Here is a 21,795-nt window from a genome sequence, read left to right as displayed (position 1 = left end):
CTGCCCGGGGAGTGTCCTAACCGGGAATCGAACCCAGATCTCAGCGTTGACAACGCTGTGGTTTAGCCACTGCACCACCAGGGACACTCGCAGGTCCATTTAATGCCACAGCCAAAAGCACAAATCAGACACTGCTGCTGACACCATGAACAATTCTGTAGGTCTAGGAAACCACCGTTCAGCTAGTTTGCATTACAAAAGAGTCAAAGATATTTAGTGGACAAATACAGGTGGAAAGATGCTAGGTCTAAGGCACTACTAATCTGTGTCATATATTAAATTAGTTGCTTAATAGTAGATGGTAAGTCTTCTGGCATAAATTAGTGTAAGTATGAAAAGATACTTTTACCTGGTTCTCAGTATCACCCATGTGATTGCCAAAATACATAGGAAATGTATAAATCTTATGTACCAGAAGAAAAAAATAAGGAATGGCAGGCTAGTAGACTGCATGTAGTAAGCTAGCAGATCTACAGAATAAATTTTTATGAAATACAATAGGAAAATATATTACATAATTTTTACAAAGCCACATGTCTTGCAAACATGCTTTGACTCCTAACCTATACTGGCTCCCCTTTTGCAGCTTTTTTGTCAGTCACCTCACAAGTATAAGCTACATAATTGTTTGTTTCCTACTTAGTATCTTCCAGCACTACCAGATCGGAACAATAGTAATTTAGGTCTATTTTAGTTTAAATGCAAGGTTATAAGGACTGAAAAAAACAAACAAAAAAACCCTGTGAATTTGACACACTCACTGTTACTTAAGAAGACCTTTACTGCATTTGCAGTTTGTGTAATTATGCAACTTTATATTGTAAGTGCATAAACAAACAAAATTTTCTTTCATTTCATTGTGGTTCATAAGAATTCCTCAGTGTCAATGGTACCAAGAGTGAGCTTGTCCTCAGGCCAACTGTTGAGGATTCTGCCACTTAAATCTAAGACTCACCATTAGCAGTTATTGCAGTATGTTTACAGTATGGCATATCTGATGTAGACCAGAAAATGTAAATTATACCTCTGCTCATTTAACAGCTCTTTATTTTAACAGTTCCCAAAATATTCCTTAAAGATGGATGAAATAAAATTAAAAAAAATATAAACCATCTTAATTCTTCTGAAGCCATACAGGACACATAGAAAATTATACATCTATTTAATTTGAGGTTTGCAAATTGAATAGTGGGTCTGGCAGAATAAAAAAGGATTACTTTGAAAAACATTCCATATCAAAAGTAGTTTCATTTGGAATGAATCAATTTCTGCAGCACTGAAATGTCCTGTTTCACTTGTTATCTTTTGGTAGCTTTGCCAAAAACAGGGTAAAAATTTAAAGTTATGATGTAGAAATCCAAAAAGAAAATGCAGTAAAAGAGGAGAAGTACAATACAAGAAAGCTTATTTTTTTAATCTTTATTTTTTATTTCAGCCAGTGGTAAATAGAGACAACATAAAATGGGAGCAGGAGAGGTTCTTTCCTGACAAAATAACTTAATACAGCATAATCCCTAAAATGAGGATTTTTTCCAAGTTTCAACCAAAGATCCCTCTGAAAAGGTAACTCTACCCCAAAACTGTCAAAACCCCAAACAGATCAAAGACAGAGAAGTCACTGGGAGAGGGTAAAGCTCTTTCCTGGCTGGAGCAGCCCCCTGTTTGGAGGGTGATCCCAGTCTCTGCTCCTTCATGTGTCTGCCTACCACCTCACTCCCAGAAGCACTGTCACCTGGGTCATTGCTTTCTGGACAATGGTGAGGTGAGGGGATCCCAGAGTTCAGGTGATGGTTGGTCTCAGGTCGGCATACAGCATGGAGGCAGCAAGCACCTTAAGCACATCTGCACTTGGCTTTGTCTCTGCTGCTCAGTAATCTGAGTAGTTGTTCTCACTAAGCTCCTTTATTTGCTATTATAAGAGTGGTCTTCTTAGGATTCAGCTCATAACTGCTTGCATTGAATTTCCATAAAGCTGGGCAATGATCAAGACTTCATTTTTCATGTAGCTTCAGGGGGAGTGTCTAAAACTGACATTGAAGCTAAGTACAGTAGATTAAAAAGAAACAGCCACATGTAATACATTCTGAGTCATATTGTTGTAACATCAGAAGAACATTCTGAAAACAAGAAATCTTTTCTGAACTCTGAAGAGGTTTATGGTTCAGTATTTGTTATCACAAAGTGGAATTTTCACGCATAATGACAGGAAGCAGTCAAACTTCAGCATGTTTTCCCAACAGCATAGAGAGTTTGTATTCCATTAAACTTAACACAGCATAACATAATTTCTATTCTGGCTAAAGCTTCACCAGATGCTGGTATTTTCTGCTGTGGCTTTTGTGATCCTTATGGCTCCTGCTTGTCCTGACATCTAGATCTGTATCAAGTAGAAAACTCCTTTTCAATTTCGAGGTTCATCTGGATTTCTTTGATCCAAAATTTGAATGCACGGTCCTGAAGTTGGTGTGGTAGGGTTTAACCTTTGAGCACTGAGTACCATCTGATGCTAGATGGTTATCTAGCATTAACCTGAGATATAGCAAATCTTCTTACCTCTTGACTCTGTATCTCAGAGGAGGCAACATGGAGCAAAGGCCAAATCAATCCATGTCAAAATTCAGGGGTAGGAAGTAGATGGCAACTTCCAGTCAAAATCCACCCTCTCTGTTTAGATGTCTTTCATATGGACATTCTTGGATAGTGATGGATGTGCATACTAAGCCTCTAACAGCTCCTGTTCTGCTACATGCTTGATATAATTTTCTAATGTTTAACACAACCTCAAGGCCATGGCAAAACTCGTGTAGGAAGGGCATCTGTGCTGAGCACAAACTGAGTGTAAGGGTGCAAAATCCCACTTTCTGTAATGACAAGATGGCTGACTGGAGGTGAGCTGCTGTATACACTAAGGCCACAAAGCTTAAGACATCTGTCTTTGGATTTAGTTGAGAATGTATTGCTGCTGACTGAGCTGCTAAATTATTGTTGTCTTTAACTCTGTCATGAAGACACCACTGTAACTGTGTGTTTTCCTTTACACTCAGTTCCATACCATGAAGATATTCCATTAAGATAAATATCAGTGTATTTCGATTTTATTTTTTACCTGATTTCTCAGCTGGTGGGATGGGGAATATTAAAACCAGCAATTATGGAGATGAATAAAGCATTAGAATATTTTTGTCCACAAACTGGATGCTTGTAATCTGAAGGAAGATGTTGTGATATTTCCTGATAGGAAACAGTATTCTGAAAGTGTGAGTCTTTTTAGACAGAGCTATTCCTTTTCTAAGAAGTTAAGTGTATTAGAAGTCAAGATGATGTTCAGGACAGCTCAGAATCCCTCTACAGGCTACCAGGAAAACACTCCAGATAATGAACTGGATGATTGTTCTTCTAATGACAGATTAGGCAACTGTTTGATTTCCTTCTTGCATATGCTATACAATCTATGGATAGTAGCTGAGTGATTTCTTTTTTATTTCTCAGAAAATTGATGTGAGATAGGGACCTACTGGTTTTGGTTTATCCTGAGTGCTGCCAGCCAGAGTCTGAGCACCTGCATTAACTTGGACATGAACATTCCCCACAACTACACATCATCCCATGTCCTCCCTGAGCTTCGCTTGTCCATCTGCACTCAGAGGAGATGGAGTTCAGGTCTTACTGATTTTTTTACAGCTCTTACAGTGCCAGGAGACCATCCTCTCCCTTGGTAGTGCCTTGCAGGAAGGTTTGGAAGTGTGTAGGAGTATTTTAACGTAAATTCTATGTAGCCCCAATTCGAGCCTGCCCAGATCCTTCAGAAAACTCAGTCAGATTTGAGTATTTTAAGTCTGAGGTTTCCAGTATGGGTCATAAAAAATAAGACCTTAGTCCAAGTCAGAGTTATGTTAATTCAGCAAAGTGTAACCATCAGTAGGATCTTTTAGCGAATTACAGGGTGAAACTTGTTGGTTACTGGTAGGGTGAAAGACTGATGATTTGAAGCCTTTGTTTATTTCCTTGTTAGGTGCCTCAGAGGATCAGTTTGCCTAAGAAGCAAACAGGTGACATTGTGACCCCTCAGCTGTCCTGTTGAACATGCATAGGAGTCTTACGGCATCAATAAGTAGTAGATATGTATCAGTACGTTAATGATTGCTGGCTCCGCATGTCCAGCTGCTCTGACCCAAGCCACACACCCAAATGAATGACAATGAATGTCATGGTGCCTGCACAGATTTAGTGACTGTCCTTGGAGCAGTAGTTAGCTGAGTCCCCCTCTAGATAAAGAATGAGTCATATTACAGGGTTGGTAGAACAACTGTCAATAGTTTCACTGTGTCACTGGTCCAGAGGCACCAGCCATTTGCATCTAGTGTCCAGTTCTCTTCAATTTCAAGGACCTCTGCATCTGCTACTGGTGAAAGGGGCACAAGCACTCCTTGCAGTCACTTTGGGTAGGTCTCCCTGCCATACAGGGAAATTGCTTTGTCTGCACTTTGAATAAACCAAATAAGGAACAGCCATATACTCATGGAGCTCAAAGCCCAGATGTAGCACAGGATAACAGTGCTGGTTCAGAGCCTGCAGGCATCTGCAGGCCAGCAATCCTTAAAGTGGTTGTGTCTTACTTGAACACACAACACCTTGCTTCAGCACAGGTGTTGCCTCACTCTTGACCAGAAGTCTTAGTCACTTTGGGAACAGACTGCTCTTGTGCTCACTACAGAATCCTGCAAAACTGTAGGTGATAGAGCAGATAGTTGCATCTGAATGGAGTCTTAGTAGTGTGTTGAACTAGTGCTTTGATGCTTAGGTTTGGTTGATGATAAGGATCTGTGTGAAGGTCAATGTTTTGCTTTTATCGTGCAGCCCCTGCACTGATTTCAGAGCTGTTTCTAAAGAGGCAGTTTCTCTTCGGCTATGACAACACCATAGTCTTAACTAAAGACTTCCAATTAAGCAGTGAGTAATTAAGAAGCTACCTGCAAGGGTATTATTTTTAAAATTCTGTCTGAATCTGACCAAGCCCAGATTTGCTGTTTTGCTAAATGTGGTATGAATTTTAACATTTCTCTTAGCATATGTGAGAGCAGAGTTCAAAAGGTAGTATATTAAATGCTTTTATGTAGGAAACTCAGTCAATTACTAGTGGTTCCAAATTAATTTATTTAAGATCAAAGGAACTGCATATAAAAAATTATGGAACCAGCAATAGAAGTGTATAACAGAAAATCAAAGGATTTGCACATGAAATACACACTCATGGATCAACTGTCTATTACTGGATGATAAAGAAAGACCTGACAAAACAACAGCTATTTTTATAATGCGCTATAGTCTATGGGGGAAAAAAGGATGCAAAATGTTAACCATTTTAAACTTACATCTGTATGAAAAGACACTCTAAAATATATATGCCCACAAACAAAGAATTTAGAAATTTGGATAGTTTTTAAAATACTGATGTTGTCTCATGACTCCTAACTAAAACCAATAGCACAGTATGCTGAGATAATCAAGAGCTGAATGGAAAGCAGGTCTCTGATCCAGAGGAATTTTTGAGAATCTCAGTCAGGACAAAGAGAAAAAATTCAGTGCGATGTCGTAACATAAAAAAGACTTTTTTAGTCAAAACATGATTTTTTTTTCTGATAACTGACTTCTATTTTTTAAACCTTTTTCATGATATAGTAATGAAAATTGCTGCAAAAAAATGCCAAACAAACAAACAAAAAGAATCTTACATCAGAAAAGAAGACTTTTGCTTTATGTCAGAAAAGAAGACTTTCCCTTGACAGAATAAAAGCAAGGTATTTTGACAATTTGGAATTTAAATTATCCTGACTTACTAAAACCAATCCTTTTCAATAGCTTCAGTTTTGACATATGGAACTTTGTAATGAAAAGTATTTTTACAGGAAATGTTCTAATTAGTTTTACCTTTCTTTTCATGTCAGTGTCTGATGTAAGACATTCTAACATAATAGGAATTCTCTTTAGATTTCTAAAGCATCAGCTGAATCATTTTCCATATGTTAATTTGGTTTATGATAGATTACAATCAGATTTGCTAATTATACTTTTCCAGCATCATCTAGGTTCGATCAAGAATACAATTGGATGGTAGGCAATTACGGGATGTATCTCAGCACTGATGTTATTTGTTAATGGATAATTTTGACGTTATCTGAACCAAGAAATTTATTATAACTGATCAAAGGATTTTTTTTAGCCTACCTGGAACTCCATGACATACTGAAAGATGCAGATGTATTTACCATAAATTCAGTCTCTATGAATGCAGAATGACTGAAATTTCAAGGAGATAAATATTAGACTGATGAAACCCCTTCAGAATAAAACACAAATCAGAAGAAGAAATTTGATGATAGATTTTTAATGGCACCAGACCCCCATCATTGAGATTGTCAGAAAATTGCAAGTCCTATGTAGGGATGTAAAGACTTTTAGAATACCAGTTTCTTCAGCTGAGAACAGAGATCTTCTAAAATAGTGACAGTGTAATGTTCAAATATATAGAAATGAATGCCTGTGTCACATGAACGATTTATAACATGAGCAGTAGAACATGTCATTAGTATTTATAAAATGGAAGCATAGGAAAAGCCTTTAAATAATCCAGTTTAAATTGGCTCCACTTTTCAATGTTAATATGGTAGTTTTTCCATCCAGAGGTATGTCACACATAAAAATTCATTAGTAATGCCAGCTAAATCCTAAACCATATTACTGCTGATGCCTATAGGTGTTACCCAGAAGAACTGAAGTCTTTTTGTGGAGGAGTGTTTAATAAGAAAAGGCTGAAGTAATCTGGCAAAACAGCTTCCTTTGCGGTGTTAATTTTCTCATATTTTGGAAACCTGTCTCATTTTCACAAAAGGATTCCCAAGAAGTGTCCTAACACATTTTTCTCACACTTTCAGATTATAGAGAGCTTATCTTGAGGAAATTGAATACTTCTCACTCCAGTGATGTGAATATTCACAGTTCAATCCTGGTATCAGTGACATGGAAACAACACCCTTGGTCTCAGCTGCAAGTCTCCCTTCTTTGGGCCACAATTACACACTGTTGTCAGTCACCTCATACCCATATCTGTTGACATTAATTACAAATACTTCTTCGTTCACTGTACTATCTGTAACTACCCTAGGGTTTCTAGGGTGTAGAGTTGCTCCCCTCCTATACCAGCTGAGAGCTACAGTTTCCCTTTGTAATAGGAGAGGACACTGGAAATGCTGTAAAGGAAGCACACCTGATAAAATTCAGCTTATTATTATGTATTATCCTATGAAGTTTTCAAGCTTGTAGGCATTAGAAACCGGAGAAAATTAGGTGCCTGCTACAAACAGCTCAGAGTCCCAAACCACTGTCATATCAGTGCAAACATATAGGAGAAATATCAAAAACTGTAACATTCAGAGTTGTACCGATAACGACCTGGAGGTGATCTTCATGGATGAGTGTGAAGCAAAACATGTTACAGGAGGGAAAAGGTCATGAGAAATATGATTTATGCATTTAATTACCTTAGGAACAAGTTTGTGAAGGTCTTTTCAATGATGTCTTCTCATTCCAGATATTCAGTGCAGGCATGCTCATACTTTGTAGGCAATTACTAGATAAGCTCTGGTAGGAAGTCACAGAAGCATCTTCTAGAGGGGAACAGTGGCTTTCTGTAAGAGGAAAAGCACCAGAGGACATGTCAAGTGCAGAATTCTGCCAAGTAAAGTAAAAAGCAGCAGTTGGTATTTCCCCTGGGATTCTGTACAGAACAATCAGGACTTATCAGGCTATCCAAACCACTGGGATTCTGTTTATTTTTCCACCAAAAGAACAGTGTTTCTGTTGAGTTTGCCCAGATTTTGAGAATCAAGCAATATGAATCACAGTTCTGGGGAAGCTTAAAGATTTGTGATTGCACAATGCTAGTCAAGAAATATTAAAACTACTGCAGACACAGATAGACTGTGAAAACACAGCAGAAGCCTCTGAAAATGGAATAATTTTTATGCCAGAACAATTATAGTGTAATCAAAGTTTCATTATAAATGAAACTTCAATTCCCACATTGCACATATGAAACAATTAGTGACTTTAATTTGCCTTGCTATAAGTGGAGGTTTGCTATAGCTGAGTTTACTGTGAAAATAGAGTCAAGTAATTCAGTCATCACATTACCTATTTTTAAATGGACTATACACAAATATTTTATAATACAAGCATCTATTGTCTTTAAACCAGCACTAAAGCATAGCTTTCTGTAGAGGCAACTTATTCCCCTTTGTCCCTGAGAATATGTCAAATGTTCATGTGGACCCCACCACTGCTTAGCCCAAGCCTTAGAAGCAAAGACTGGCAGTCACCTGGGGCTATATTGCAAAAATCCACCAGCATTATCACTCAGTTTGCCTTTCTGCAGGGATAGATCATGATTTAGTTCATCATAATGTGTCAGTGTTACACTGCCTTGGAGAAATACCACTTGCAAACACGCCTACACAGACAGCTCATACCGTGGGTCTGACTACAGTGGGAAGTGGTGGAGCTACAAGTTTAGGAGGGAAGCTACAGAGGCTGGGTGGATCTTGGCTCTGTCTCCCCTACATGGCAGCCACTGTAACTGAACCGCCTGTGGGTTGTTGCAATTTTTAGATTTTATGAGCTAGTATTAATAAGCTATTTATCCATGCCCCCTCCCCAGCGAAATGAAGGAGTAATTGTGACTCATCTGATACTTCTGAGGGATCAGGTTTCTTGGAAATATTTCTAAGTTGACATTGGCCATATCAGAGTCTTTTCCTCATCTTTGTGCCATAGAGTCATAAGAAAGCCCTTTCTAGATGGACTACGTGCTATTGGTTACATGCTGTTGACTCTGTACCACTGAGTACCTGTCTTGTTTCTATATGGCAAGGTAGAGTGAAACAAAGGAATTTTAGGTTCCAAATTACATGTAGTTATTTACTTGACTGGAGTAGCTGGAAAATTTCCATTATACTGGATTGCATTTTTAAATAAACAGAGGGAAATTATTATGGTACAGAGAATGTAGAGGCACTCATGTGGAACACACAGTGAAGAAGTCCCAAGAAGATGTATAGAGGTACTCCCTCAAGGGCCAACTGGATAGGGAAAGGGAGCAACAAAAGCTGGGTGTGGCAATCACTGGGTTTCATTAGGGCAATCCAGTACAGTTCATGCCTAATGGCTCTGTGGTATGAGAAAAAGGCAACAGAAACGAACCAACACCCTGGGAGATGAGCAGATGATAATATTAGCAGATCTGCAGACAAAAAAAAAGAAATCCCTGCAAAAGTGAAGGACAATGAGAACTCACACCTAACTATTGTGACAACCAGTAGATTTTTTTTTTTTTTGCCTAGAGGGATGGTTGCTGTAATTCATTTCTCCACCTGCTAGTCAGAGCGAGCAGATTTCCTCAGCATGAGAACTCCAGCATGCATGCTGGGCCTGATGAGGAAAATGAACAGTATCTCTACCTTGACAGCAGTAGCAAATGTCCTAGAGAAGTGTGTGTCCTAGAAGTGGCTTTTTTTCCCTTTTTTTAAAAAAATGCATGTTTGAATGAGCCTGTAATAGAAAGCTTGTACTACCAAATCCATGCAAAATGACGGTGTCCTCCACAAAGCATGATTATTTTTGATATCATCTAAACCCAGTAATGATTCCACGTTTGAGCTGTCAGTGGTGGAGAACTGAGTCCAAGCCTTCTGTGGGTAACTAGGTATTATTAATGATGTTGAGTCCTGGATTTCAAGCCAGGGCAGCTGCTAACCCACTCCAAAACCACCATGGATTTGTTTAAATCTGTTCCGGCTTGGATCTTTACCAATTTCTGTCCTCTTAGGAGCGGTATGGTTCGTAAATCCCCATCCCTGCAAATGTTATGACACAGTCCTACCCTGGTGGATAGCAAGGGAAGAAAGTATGATTGAAATATAGTCATGATCAGACCCTTATTTCAGTTTTAACACCTTTTTTTATTTGTCATTGGCAAAGGTGTTTTGCAGGGGCTTTACTTCCCTGCAGGCTTCCTTTTACCTGACAAGCTCTGTCTGTTGGCACGGATCACACACCCAGCAGCAGCTTGCTAGAAGCTAGGAAAATCCCACTGATGCTGGGCTGTGGCACTGAAGTGCTGTGTGGAGGCCAGTGCCAGCAGTGGCCAGGGTGCTGTGGGTGAAGCAGAGAGAACTGCAGGCAGAGTGGGCACAGAGAGCTCATTCAGCCCTGGCACTGACTCTGGCAGGCTCTGCCGTGAAGGCACTTATGGGATTGAAGGAAGGTTTTGCTTTGTGAATGGATTCAAGGAATGAAAAAAGGAGCCAGGGAAAATTATTGACTCAGTAAGCTTTCCATAAAATTCAATTTTTGCCCCTAATGCTTTTTGGCTCCCTATCTCTAAAACCCTTACAGATCAATCAAGATACAGTTAAGAAATCTAATTAAGTGCCTACAGTAATAATGATGACCTTCTTCTATGCTTTTTTTTTTTTTTTCTAGATTGGACTTCTCTGGGAAAAACAGAGTCCTGACACAAACAAAGCATCTCTGTCTATTCCAGTGAAATTATGCTCGCTTTAGAACGAGATCTCCTCTTTCTCTCTCTTTTGTGAATGTCATGTTTTATTTCATTTCATGGTTTCATGTATCATTTTATTTTCATCCCTCCTCTAAGTAATACTCAAGGAAGTAAGATGCCTGAAATAATCAAACAGCAAAAGTCAAGTATGCAAAAATTAAAACCAGCTACTCACTTAGGCACTGTAGCTGAACCAAATGATCTTGGTCATGGAAATTTCACAGTTTGAATTCTGCTCAGGTCAGCAAAAAGGAAAGCTCATTATTTTTTGGTGATTGTTTTGTGACCTGTAGGATATAGATGGATGTTTTCTTTCTGTGGGAGGTTTTATATCCCTAGCTCTCTGTAGGCTAGAAATGGGAACTACATACAGCTGCACAGAAGGGGATTTCAGCTCACCTATAAAATATGGAACAATTGCTTTCAGGCCTGGAAGGAGTTCAGACTATCAGACCTTAAAATTGCTTCTGTTTTTGTATATTAATAAAAACTGTTGCAAGCTGTTTTTAAGAAGTTTGAAGTGCTAGAGAGCAGCTGATCAGGGATAGGGGTGGCAAACACAGGTAGGAACTGAAGGACAAGGTAGATGCTGCCACAGCCAGTAGCTAGAGGAGCAACCACAAAATTGTCAAGAAGTGCTCTAAGGTAGAGCTGAAATGAAAGCCTTATGGACACTCAACTGGTCTTATTTCTGAAGAGAGCATAATAACTGGAAGGGTCAAATGTTCATTCTTCTCTCTTCACTTATCACTTTTACTTTTTTGAACTCTTCCTAGGGTACTTTGTTAAATGAGCTGTGCTCTTCTTCATCATTGGATATCAGGATAAAATGTAGTTGCTGGAAGCTATCCACCTTTCCCTGCCCACAAAGGAAGGGAGGGGAGCAGCACTCACAGACTGGTCAGCTGTGTGAGTTAAATACTACTTACCTTAACATACCATAGCATACTAGAAATGATTTGTAACGTGGTTTTGGACCATGCTTGAGGTTCTTTGAAACAACAGCAAAGGGAACCACATAAAGGGCTGTGACACTAAAAACTGAGAATTCATACTGAACTTTTCTTAGGCAGCAGCAGCAGATTTAGTCTGTTAAGGCTGTAGCTGATCAAACTTGGGCAATCACCAAACATATGAAGTTCAACAAGGGAAAGTACTGGATTCTGCACCTGGGATGGGGAAATCCTGGGTGTTCATATAGACTGGGGAATGAGATGATGGAAAGGAGTGCCGTGGAAAGGAATCTGGGGGTCCTGGTTGATGGCAAGGTGAATAGGAGTCAGAATGCCCTGGCAGCCAGGAGGGTCAACTGTGTTCTGGGGGGCATCAGGCAAAGCATCGCGAGCCAGTCAAGGGAGGGGATTGTCCTGCTCTGCTCTGCACTGGAGTGGCCTCACCTTGAATATTGTGTGCAGTTTTGGGCACTGCAATTAAGAAAGATATTAAACTGTTAAAGAGTTTCCAAAGGAGGGCAAAGAAGACAGTGAAGGTCTTTAGGGGAAGCCATATCAGATGTCGCTGAGGTGACTTGTTCTGTTCAGCCTGGAGAAGAGGAGACTGAAGGGACCCCTCATTGCAGTTACAACTACCTTGTGAGGGGAAGAGGAGGGGCAGGCACTGATCTCTTCTCTGTGGTGACCAGTGACAGAAATGGAGGGAATGGCCTGAAGCTGTGTCAGAGGAGGTTTAGATTGGACAATGGAAAAAGATTCTTCACCCAGAGGGCAATTGGGCGCTGGAACAGGCTCCCCAGGGAAGTGGTCACAGCACCAAGCCTGAAGGAGTTCAAGAAGCATTTGGATGATACTCTCAGGCTTATGATGTGACTCTTGGTGATCATCCTGTGCAGTGCTAGGGGTTGGACTTGATCCTTGTGGGTCTTTTCCAGCTCATCATGTTCTGTGATTCTGTGATTCTTGAAACTCATCAGTGTAATCTACTTGTTCCCTGATATACACTGGACTGATTTACCACCAGTTATCTGTTCCATTAGATTTGTATGCCTTTAAAAGCAGGGCCAATTATTGGGATGCTGTGTTCATAAAAGGCACAACAGAATAAGAATTCTGGTCCATGCTTAGTGACCTCTGCATACCATGTCAGGCTCAGTTTATGTTATTCTTTCAAGAAGATCTTTAATAAAAAACCCTCCATGCTCACCTATGGGGCTGCCTCACAGGTAGTCAAATGCTACCATGTGTTTTACCGGTCTCCAAAATTATGTAGCTAGAATATCTGTGTATTTCTTTCCTGACTGCCCTAACAAAAAACATATTTTATGATTGGGTGAGTATATGACAATTTAATGGAAACTGCTAAAGGTCATTAAAGTGTGAAGTACCTGTAGGACTTGTTTAAAGTGTTTGGTATATCTGGCAGACCACCAAGTTGATGAAAGCCCTTGGTGTTTCATGAAAATCACAATAAAGCACCACAGAGGGGGTTGGCTTGGCTCAAGTTCTTATTTTCCTACTCAATTTTTATGCCTTTTGATTGATGTTAACTGCACTGAATATGGAGTTTTATGCTTATTTCAAGTTTAATTATGAAGCCATGCTTTTGGCATCATAATGAAGTGGAACATTTTTTCTTAGAAAAATATCTCTGACTTTAAATCTTTGACTATTGGTATAAAACCAAATGTGTAGTCTTCCCTTTTGTTCCTCATTATGATTTTTGATCTCCTATGCTAGATATAAGCTCTGTAGGCAGAGTAACCCCCTAATATCTCTAGTTTAAAAAAAAAGAAAAAAGTTTGCAAATAAAATCCTTTGAGGCCACAGAGCCATCAGGATTTCAGCTGAGTAGAATTCTCATCAAAATATGGATATCCTGGAGAGGCCAAGGAAATCTCTAAGTGATTCAGGGATAGTGTCCTAGCTCATTCCCCTTGCAGCAATGCACCAGCCTCAAAAAAACCCCAACTTCTACAGTACTTTAAAACTATCAGGCTACTTCAAAAGTAGTAGGATTTTTTTTTCTCTATAATGGAAATATGCTTAAGTGCATAGTTTGTTCTGATGAAAAGAGGCCAACACACAAATAAAATAAATAGTAAAAAAGGTCTGCAGGTCAAGACCTTGGCACCAGGACTCATGAGATGCATTCACAGGGGAAGTAGCCACCCCCCAGCAACACGCTGGGTGCCACATTTAGAAGGCTGGAAGGAAAATGGCGTTTTGGTCAGCAGTCTGGAAATCTTATAGTGGAGGTAGAGGCAACACAAATGCTTTTGTGAAAGAGAAGACAGTGCTGAGCCCTCAGGAGAAATATCTGAGGCTGAGAGACAGATCAAAGCTGTGGCTGAATAGATCAAAGATCTTAAAAATAAATGTATGTGCACAGCAAGCTGCCTGGTTTGCCTGAGTGAAAGTCCTTTTTTGTCGATAGTTTTCTTGCACGTCACATTAGCCGATAAAGCACGTGCTGCTCAGAATAGAGTAGAGATGCCACCACTAAAAACTGGGTACTCGCCATTATGTGCATCTCTATCCATAAGCACCAGAATATAGCTGACAGCTTCAAAGCACAGAAGAGGATTAACAAGAGATCAATGAGGCTGAGGAACAGGCTACAAGGTGGAGGAGAGTAGTGCTGACTTCGGGGAGGCCTGGCTGAGGCATGTTGAGAATTCCATATTTTTTGAAAATCCCCTCAACATCCCTCTAGCTAGGCACGCTGAATTGCTGGTCAGTTTTCAAAGACTGGGCTGAATTGCTCCTTGGTGAAATTCATTAGCCCCAACAGAGGAGCAGAGTGGAAAATTCCCTCTCTCCTTTCTCCAGTGACAATTAGTTATATAAAGTGAAACAATTCTGATGAGATATTGGCTTTTCAGCCCACTGCTTCTGACAGTCCTGTAAGAACACTCAAACTCAAAATTATGTCTTCTGTGCTGCTTGGACCTTAAACTGCGCTTCACAAGAAGCATTCACATTTCTGACCTGGGATGGGGTTGTACCTTCCCTCTGCAGTTGTGGCCAGAATTTTCATAATGGGCCCAAGAAATATTTCTTAGAGTGCTATTGCAGCCACTGAGACTGCTGCAATTAAAGACAATGGGGAAAGGCAGGGAAAGGACAGAAAAGGACTGAGAAGGGAATGGAAAGGATAGAGAGGAGAAGGTATGGGAAGGTTTGGGAAGGGAGAGGAGAAAGAGAAAGGGAAAGGGGAAATGGAAAGGGAAAGAGAAAGGGAAAAAGAGGCTTTAAATAAACAACATGGCACTTAGTAAGAGAATTACATGCTTAAGAAATTCCGATTCTATATGAGTGCAGCCAAATAAAATCGTTTACAAACTGTTATTGAGGGCTAAAGGTAAAAAGTGGGGAAACACATGTTGCTGACTTGTAAAAAGGTCACAGCCTACAAACTCCTGCCTACAGACTCCTCAACATGGAGTCTCAGAGAGGTACACAGGTTAGAATACCAGTGTGATTTTCTGGGGTACAACCACAATACTGGATGTAAGTTCATAGTTTCATGTCTACATCCAATAAGAAACCTCCACTGGGGTAGGATATATAGTGTAAGTGCTCTTTTTTTTCAAGGATCTTCAAAAAAGGAGATAAAAGGGACAAGGAACAGTGACAGGATATCTTCAAGGGCCAGTGAAAATGGTTTCCATTGAAAAATGTGAAATGCTCAGTCTACTTACCTAACCATAAAGATGCTTGAGAAATGCTGGTTTACATTAGACCAGTATGCTCAAGTGTGCTTTTTACTACACCCTCACAGAGAAGGGCTGGACAAGAAGCTATGGCTAGAATCAGAAGCCAGATCAATACTAGAAATTAGGTCTTTTCTTGAAACTAAGGTTTATTAACCTAGGACATAGGCTGAAGGGAAGTTATGAAGAGTTTATTTTACTTTTTTCCAGACTTTGATGGAAAATATCGCTAAATTAAAAGATACTTTACAGTTTGATTAAAAACATGTTATTGGATTCACTGGACTTGGTGAAAATTAATTCAATTGAATTTAATAAAAAGGATGTTAAACAAGGTGTCGTCTCAGGATCCTTTCAGTCCTTTTCTTTCTGAAATGAAATAACCCCTCTGGTTTTAAAAGCTATATATTTATATTTCTACAAAAATATCTGAACAAATTAGTCTGTGTCTGCTTGTTTCACATTTATCTGCATCACATGTAGTAAATGTATGTTATTAGGAACTGTGGGTTTCCTTTAAGCTCAGTGAACTTCACAGCTGTCTATAGCACGTCCTATCACATAACCCAGTGTTGCATTGATCATCAGATGGGCTTTTTTCCAAAGTACCACCGTTTAAATCATTGTAAGGAGAGCAACATAAGAAAAACATTTTTTCAATTGACCTGTATCTCGTCTCTTTCTACTCAGAGACTGTCCTCATATAAAATGACAGCAACCCCTGTCACTTTCCCAAGGGAAAGATATTGCCTTTCAGCACTTCTTTCTCTGAGCCTTCTGACTATCCTTTGTATGGTTATTTGTGTTTGGCTGCTCTGCCTGTGCATCTCTCCCTCCCTCTCCCCCTCCCTTTCTCTCTCCCTCACCCCCTCCCTCTCTCTCTCTCTCTCTCTCTCTATCTCTGTCTCTCCCTCTGTCACTCTGCCTCTCTCTCTCTCTCCCTCTCTTTCTCTCTGCTGTTGCCGAACTGCAGCTCCCACTGGAATTTGCACAATCGAAACTGGCTCTCATCTCAAACAGCAGTGAATCACACCACCTGAAGAAGAAGAATAGCATATTGAGTACAGTAGCCTGTCCGCTTACACAGCGTGTGGTACCAGTAGCACCCACAGGATGGATGAACCTGGGTTTATGTGAGACCCACTTAGCCTGAGATTTGCTACCTGCGATCTGAAAGCTGTCAAAGGATTTTACAGGAGTGTGTTTGGGGGATGCTTTTAAGAAGCTAATAATAAGCAGCATCTGAAAGCTGGAAAAGGCTCCTGCTTGCTGCTGCTGCTGCTGCAGTAGCTGGTGCAGCAGCATGAGTGTGTAAAGGACAGCTGACCGAGCTGTGCCGGTGAGTCTCCCGTCCTGTTCCGTCTTCATTAACTGAAAGGATACAGAAGAAAACAGATGCACTAAGCAAGTGCCACACTGGCACACTGGATCTATCACTGTGTACCCTTCCCTGTGAAAAATGGTCAACAAAGACATGAATGGATTTCCAGTCAAGAAGTGCTCAGCTTTTCAGTTTTTCAAAAAGAGGGTAAGATTTTCCTTTTTTTCTTTTTTTTTTCTTTTTTTTTTTTTTTTTTTTTTTTTTTTTTTTTTTTTTTTTTTTTTTTTTTTTTTTTTTTTTTTTTTTTTTTTTAATCGTTGCTGCATTTGTTACTTTGTTAGAGCAAAGAGAGAGTCATAGAAGAAGGAAGGTGTTTTATACTGGCGTCCTACTGTAGTGCATAGGCAGTTCAGCTGAACACCAAGGGCAATAGCACCGTAGGTGAAGGGGAGCTGGGGAGGGGAGGGGAACGAGGATGGGAGACTGAAAGGCATTACGTCAGCAGTCTTTGCTATGGAATGTATATCTCTATCGCAGCTGACCACAGGGCTTGACGCAATACAGCCTGCTATACACACTGGGGTAATACACTCCAAGGCAGAGTGCGAGGTTGTTGCAGCTTGTCTCTTAAGACCCTCCGACACATCCACCTAGGGTTACAGATCCCTCCACACCTTGCATTCACTTCCCTGAAGTGCGGCATTCCACACCTCCTTTCATCATCTCACTGAAGGGGGGGGGGGAAGATAACAAATTGGCATTTGTGAGCTCAGCAAAATACTTCACAGTTCGTAATTTGCCAGTGATCACAGTTAATGCAGGAGAAAAGAATGAGACTGATGTACACCGGGGTTTGGTTTTCTTTTATATTCTTTCACTTAGTCAGATATATCAAGATTTAGAAAATATTGGCTGTGTATTTTATTTGATGATTTCCTCAAGGAAATGCAAGTGTAACTCTTTACCTCATCACTTGAGTGCAGTTCTTTCCATTTCTTTGACTCTATTACAGTGACAGTACTGCGCACTCTTCCTTTAACTTGAGTAACAAAGTAATTTCCATGAGACAGCAGGACAGGTATTCTGAGTAAGTCTGGATAGACACAGACAGGAGAAGCAAAGCATCAGAAAGAGATTGTTAGCAAGGACTACCCTATGGAAAGGATTTCCTGAATGATTAAAAGGACAACCCTCTCTTTAAACAGACTGGAGTAGGAGCAGATAAGCTGCTCCATTCACTCATTAGTTCATTCATTCATTCATTCATCCCCATTCATTCTCTCTCTTCCTTACGCCAAGAATATGGTCAGTCCATTTAACCCTTCAGGTAAAGGAGTTACACCAGTAACTAATTTGAAAGCCATGGTCAAACCCTTCTGGGCACCAAGATGCCACATTTAAGGGTAGATGTGGAAAATACTAGCAGGATCAATCAGAGGAAAAAAGTGCATTGTCAGCCAACGTTTGTTGCTTCCAAGGTGGTTTGTAGAAGCCTCAGATAACCCAAACACCATGGAAATTCAACCTATAAAAATAGTTCTTATCCCAAGCTGCTTCTCATTTAAGAACATTACTATTGGCATATGTATGTCTGATACGCAGCTCACCAGAAAGGTTTATCTGTTTTTTTTAAATGAAGGTTTTAATAGAAGTGTATTCTTAAAGAGGGAAGTAATTGGCTTGCAGTTTCCGTATGAGGTTAATTATTGTCTTCTATTTCTGTTTAGAGCTGACAAGTTATCACTGAAAACTAATTTTGTTCTAGAAGAAGGGAAGATTGTGGTTAGTGGTTTGTTTGTGGGTTTTTTTAGGTTTTGTTTGTTTGGTGTGAGTTTTTTTCAGAGCTACACTGGTAATAAGTGAATTTTTAATTGGCAGATATTTTTGTAGCCATATTTGAAGAAACTGGCATACTGATATGGTCCTGGACAGTGTATAAGGACAAATAGCTGTCCTTAGTTTCTGAAGGTTTTCATTTTATCAGGTGTTACCTCTTTGCTATTGTGATGAAGATAGATGAAATCAGTAAAACCAATTTAGAGACACAAAGAAGGAAATTCTCTCCCTCTACATCTCTGTCCATAGATATATGTATTCATTGATGTTTCTCTTACCCCTATTGCCTTCCTCACAGAAAATCCTCTGCTTTCAGATGTCAATCACATTCTTCCAATGTCAGTGTTTGAAACATATATAAACAAGAAAAGCTGCATGTTCATAATGTATTGCCGGCTCCCAGCAACATATCTTGCATTTGCTGGACTGGTGATGTGCTGCACGTAACCACTGGGAGAAGAGGGAGAGAGGGTTTGTTTCTCTGCCAATGATCCGGACACTATGGCTGAACAACCACCAAAATCTCATGTGTGCAGAGTCATAGTTGCTGGGTTTATTGGTCTGAGTGTAGTATGTGGTAGAATTGTTTGACAGTTTGCATCACCACAGCACCATAACCAGCAACCTACTGCATGCATCCTACATTCACAGGAAAAGGCAGGTCTTGCACTGTGGAGCCTAGGAGACCTGGGTGCAGGGTGAGGTATTGCTATCCCTCTTTACTGATAGGCGAGTGAAACTCAGAGAAGGAAATTTGCTGTCTTGGTACAGCACAGTCTTCTTCCAGATCACCAGCAGGGTCTGTGATGAAACAAGGGATGGGACTTCAATCTCTCCACTTTAAAATCTTTTTGTCTGTCTCCCTAAAATCTCACACTTCCAGTAGAGGTGCTTTCTAAATCTAATTCTAGAAAGTTAATGTAGATTAGAATACCCCAAATTCCAGGAAATGCTACTATTTTTTCAACTCTGATAGATTTTTTTTTTTTTTTGAAGAAAGTGCCAGATGTATCTTCATTGTTATCATTTTGCATTGAGCCTCATGTTTTCATTAAATTGCAATCCTCTTTGTTGCTGTGTCCAAGAGTGCAGAAAGGACTGGCAGAGCTCTGTGGATTTAGAGTAGGCTGAAAGTGCATTCAAACATTGACTTGAATTTGAGGATCAGATTTTTTTTTAAGCCTGGCTTATTCTCTGATGTCAGAGTACTGACCCTCTGGGATGCTGTCTGCTGTGTCAGATGATTCAGGATATGGACTAATCATGTCCAGAGGTCAGAGAACAGGAAGGAAAGGCTGAATTTAAAAGGCAGCACACTTAATTAAAATAAAAGGAGAAATAGAAACAATTTGTTTTGCAGAATACCCTGTAGCAATCAATTCTGATAGGGTTGGAATAACCGAATAGGAACTTCATCCACTTAAAATGGGTGCAGTTTGAAAGAATACCAAAGGATTTACAATTACTGTCTTTTTTCATTGCAAAAGGTGTAACAACTAATTGCATCTAGGGTCAGAAATATATTTTAATAGTCAAGTATTGTTTCTTAATTAATGATGACACGGATCTAAAAAGAGGAGGAGAGAGAAGAAGATGGGTCATATATAGGCACAAGGGGTAAATCTGAAGTTAATCGAATGAAGATAAATTATAAACACTGTTATTCACATAATACTGGGTCATGGCTTAAAAGGATTACCTTCTGACAAGGCTGGGAAATGAAAAGACGTTGTCATCTCACAGCACATAATTACCTTAATTTTTGTTGCCATCCTTTTCCCTGTCCACTGACATTGCGTACTGGATACCAACACAAATAGTCAATTAACTTGCTTTGGCCGGAAATGTCTGGGAAATCGCTCTTTTCCATATACTTGCAGCATTTGGACTTTCCCAAAGTTCAATAAAAAGGGTTTGTTAGTTGGTAGAAGTCACATCACTCCGTTGTGAGGGGCTTGCTCACAGGTCTCACCCTTAAAAGCTGTACTGGACCCTACCAAATCAAAAGATCATCTAATGTGGTAAATCTCCAAATATGCTATTGCTGTTCAGTCAGTGGGATATCCCAGGGCAGAGGAGCCTTTCATTTTCACTTACTGCCATCTCTTCCAGATGTTTTTTGTGGTATTTACATTGCCTCTTCTGTAGAATTGGCCTACCTTATAAAGATTTTTGGATAATATTTTGAAATATATATTGAAATATATATATGTATAAATAACATACAATGTCATGTAGCACCAGACAAACCAACATGGTTACAGCAGGATGAATGATGTGAATGATGAACTGTCTCTGTCACTTAAACACTGGCTAATGATATGGTAGCCTCAGTGAACATGGAAATTCATTATCCTCTTAGGTCTGGACTGAGACCAAATACAAATTTATTCAGAATGTGAAGAAAATAATGACTGATAAATGGGAAAAGAAATATCTGTCTTCCATAAAAGGAAAAAAGAAAGAAACAGGGTATGACTTAGAGAGGAAATTTGTTGCAGGGATTAAGGATTTGCTAGTCTGAAACCTGATAAGGAAAAGAATATCCATAATCCTTTTCCACTGAGAAAATTTACATTAATTAGCATTTTAGGTCAAGCTAATGTGAATGCACAAGAAAGAAGAGAAAATAGCGACCTTTGTTTCTATGCAGTTTTTCCAAATAGGTAGGTTGTGGAAGCAAATGCCCTTCTCCTTTCTAGGCTGATATTTTATGGCACTACATACCAGCAGCTTTCTCCATATCCAAGTTGAAGAGACTAACTCATAAACATCATCATGCATGAAGATGACAGCTCAGCCTGCATTAGAGCTCAAGGCAATACATGGCTGAGGAGACTGCAGAATCACCTGAATACCATTTTTAGGACTACAGTAATTTAATGATACAGAAAGCCCTTGAATTCAGTACTTCCATCTGACTTCCTACAGATTAAGTTCAGTCTGATAGATTGTGCTGTGAGGGGACTGCTCTCTGTTATGCCACTTTTACAGGTCTAGAAATTCATTTCAGGACTGGAGTTACCTTTTATTTAGGGTAATTGGGAGCTTACCTATAAGAAAATAAGTGAGAGACAAAGCAGACTCTACCTTAGGAAAATGCCAGCTTTATATGGGATGAGTGGTTATACTGCTGCTTTTCTTAACTGCTTGGGCCAGTATCACAAAAGTACATAAATTTTATAGTTGATTTCCAGAGACAAGGATTCTGGCTGACTGGAAGTGAGACAGTTTTGCTGCAGTAGAGATTTGTTTCCCATCCTTCTTGTTCTTTGTGGAGGGATGCTGAGCTTCCATGGCTCTTCTTAACATCAGCCAAAACTGTAAGCACTCAGCCTTACCCAGCACAATCCC

General features: G+C 39.7%; 1 protein-coding gene and 1 long non-coding RNA gene across 2 annotated transcripts in view; one reads left to right on the top strand and one right to left on the bottom strand.

The window, feature by feature from the left end:
• The window catches only part of LOC114065222, a 48,470-nt gene that overhangs the window by 6,307 nt on the left and 20,368 nt on the right, over positions 1 to 21,795 (bottom strand). Inside the window, exon 3 of the long non-coding RNA XR_003572895.1 lies at positions 7,539 to 7,664. This is a non-coding gene — a long non-coding RNA (uncharacterized LOC114065222). The remainder of the gene's footprint in view (positions 1 to 7,538; positions 7,665 to 21,795) is intronic.
• The window catches only part of SGK1 (serum/glucocorticoid regulated kinase 1), a 73,890-nt gene continuing 68,793 nt past the window's right edge, over positions 16,699 to 21,795 (top strand). The window contains exon 1 of the mRNA XM_027898954.1: positions 16,699 to 16,812. Coding sequence (XP_027754755.1) covers positions 16,744 to 16,812 — 69 coding nt within the window. The 5' untranslated portion in view covers positions 16,699 to 16,743. The remainder of the gene's footprint in view (positions 16,813 to 21,795) is intronic.

The sequence above is a fragment of the Empidonax traillii genome, unplaced genomic scaffold (assembly GCF_003031625.1).
Source record: "Empidonax traillii isolate 1590-97213 ecotype Southwest subspecies unplaced genomic scaffold, ASM303162v1 scaffold631:size1259156, whole genome shotgun sequence".
Taxonomy (NCBI): Eukaryota; Metazoa; Chordata; class Aves; order Passeriformes; family Tyrannidae; genus Empidonax; species Empidonax traillii.
This window is presented reverse-complemented; position numbering and strand designations above follow the sequence as displayed.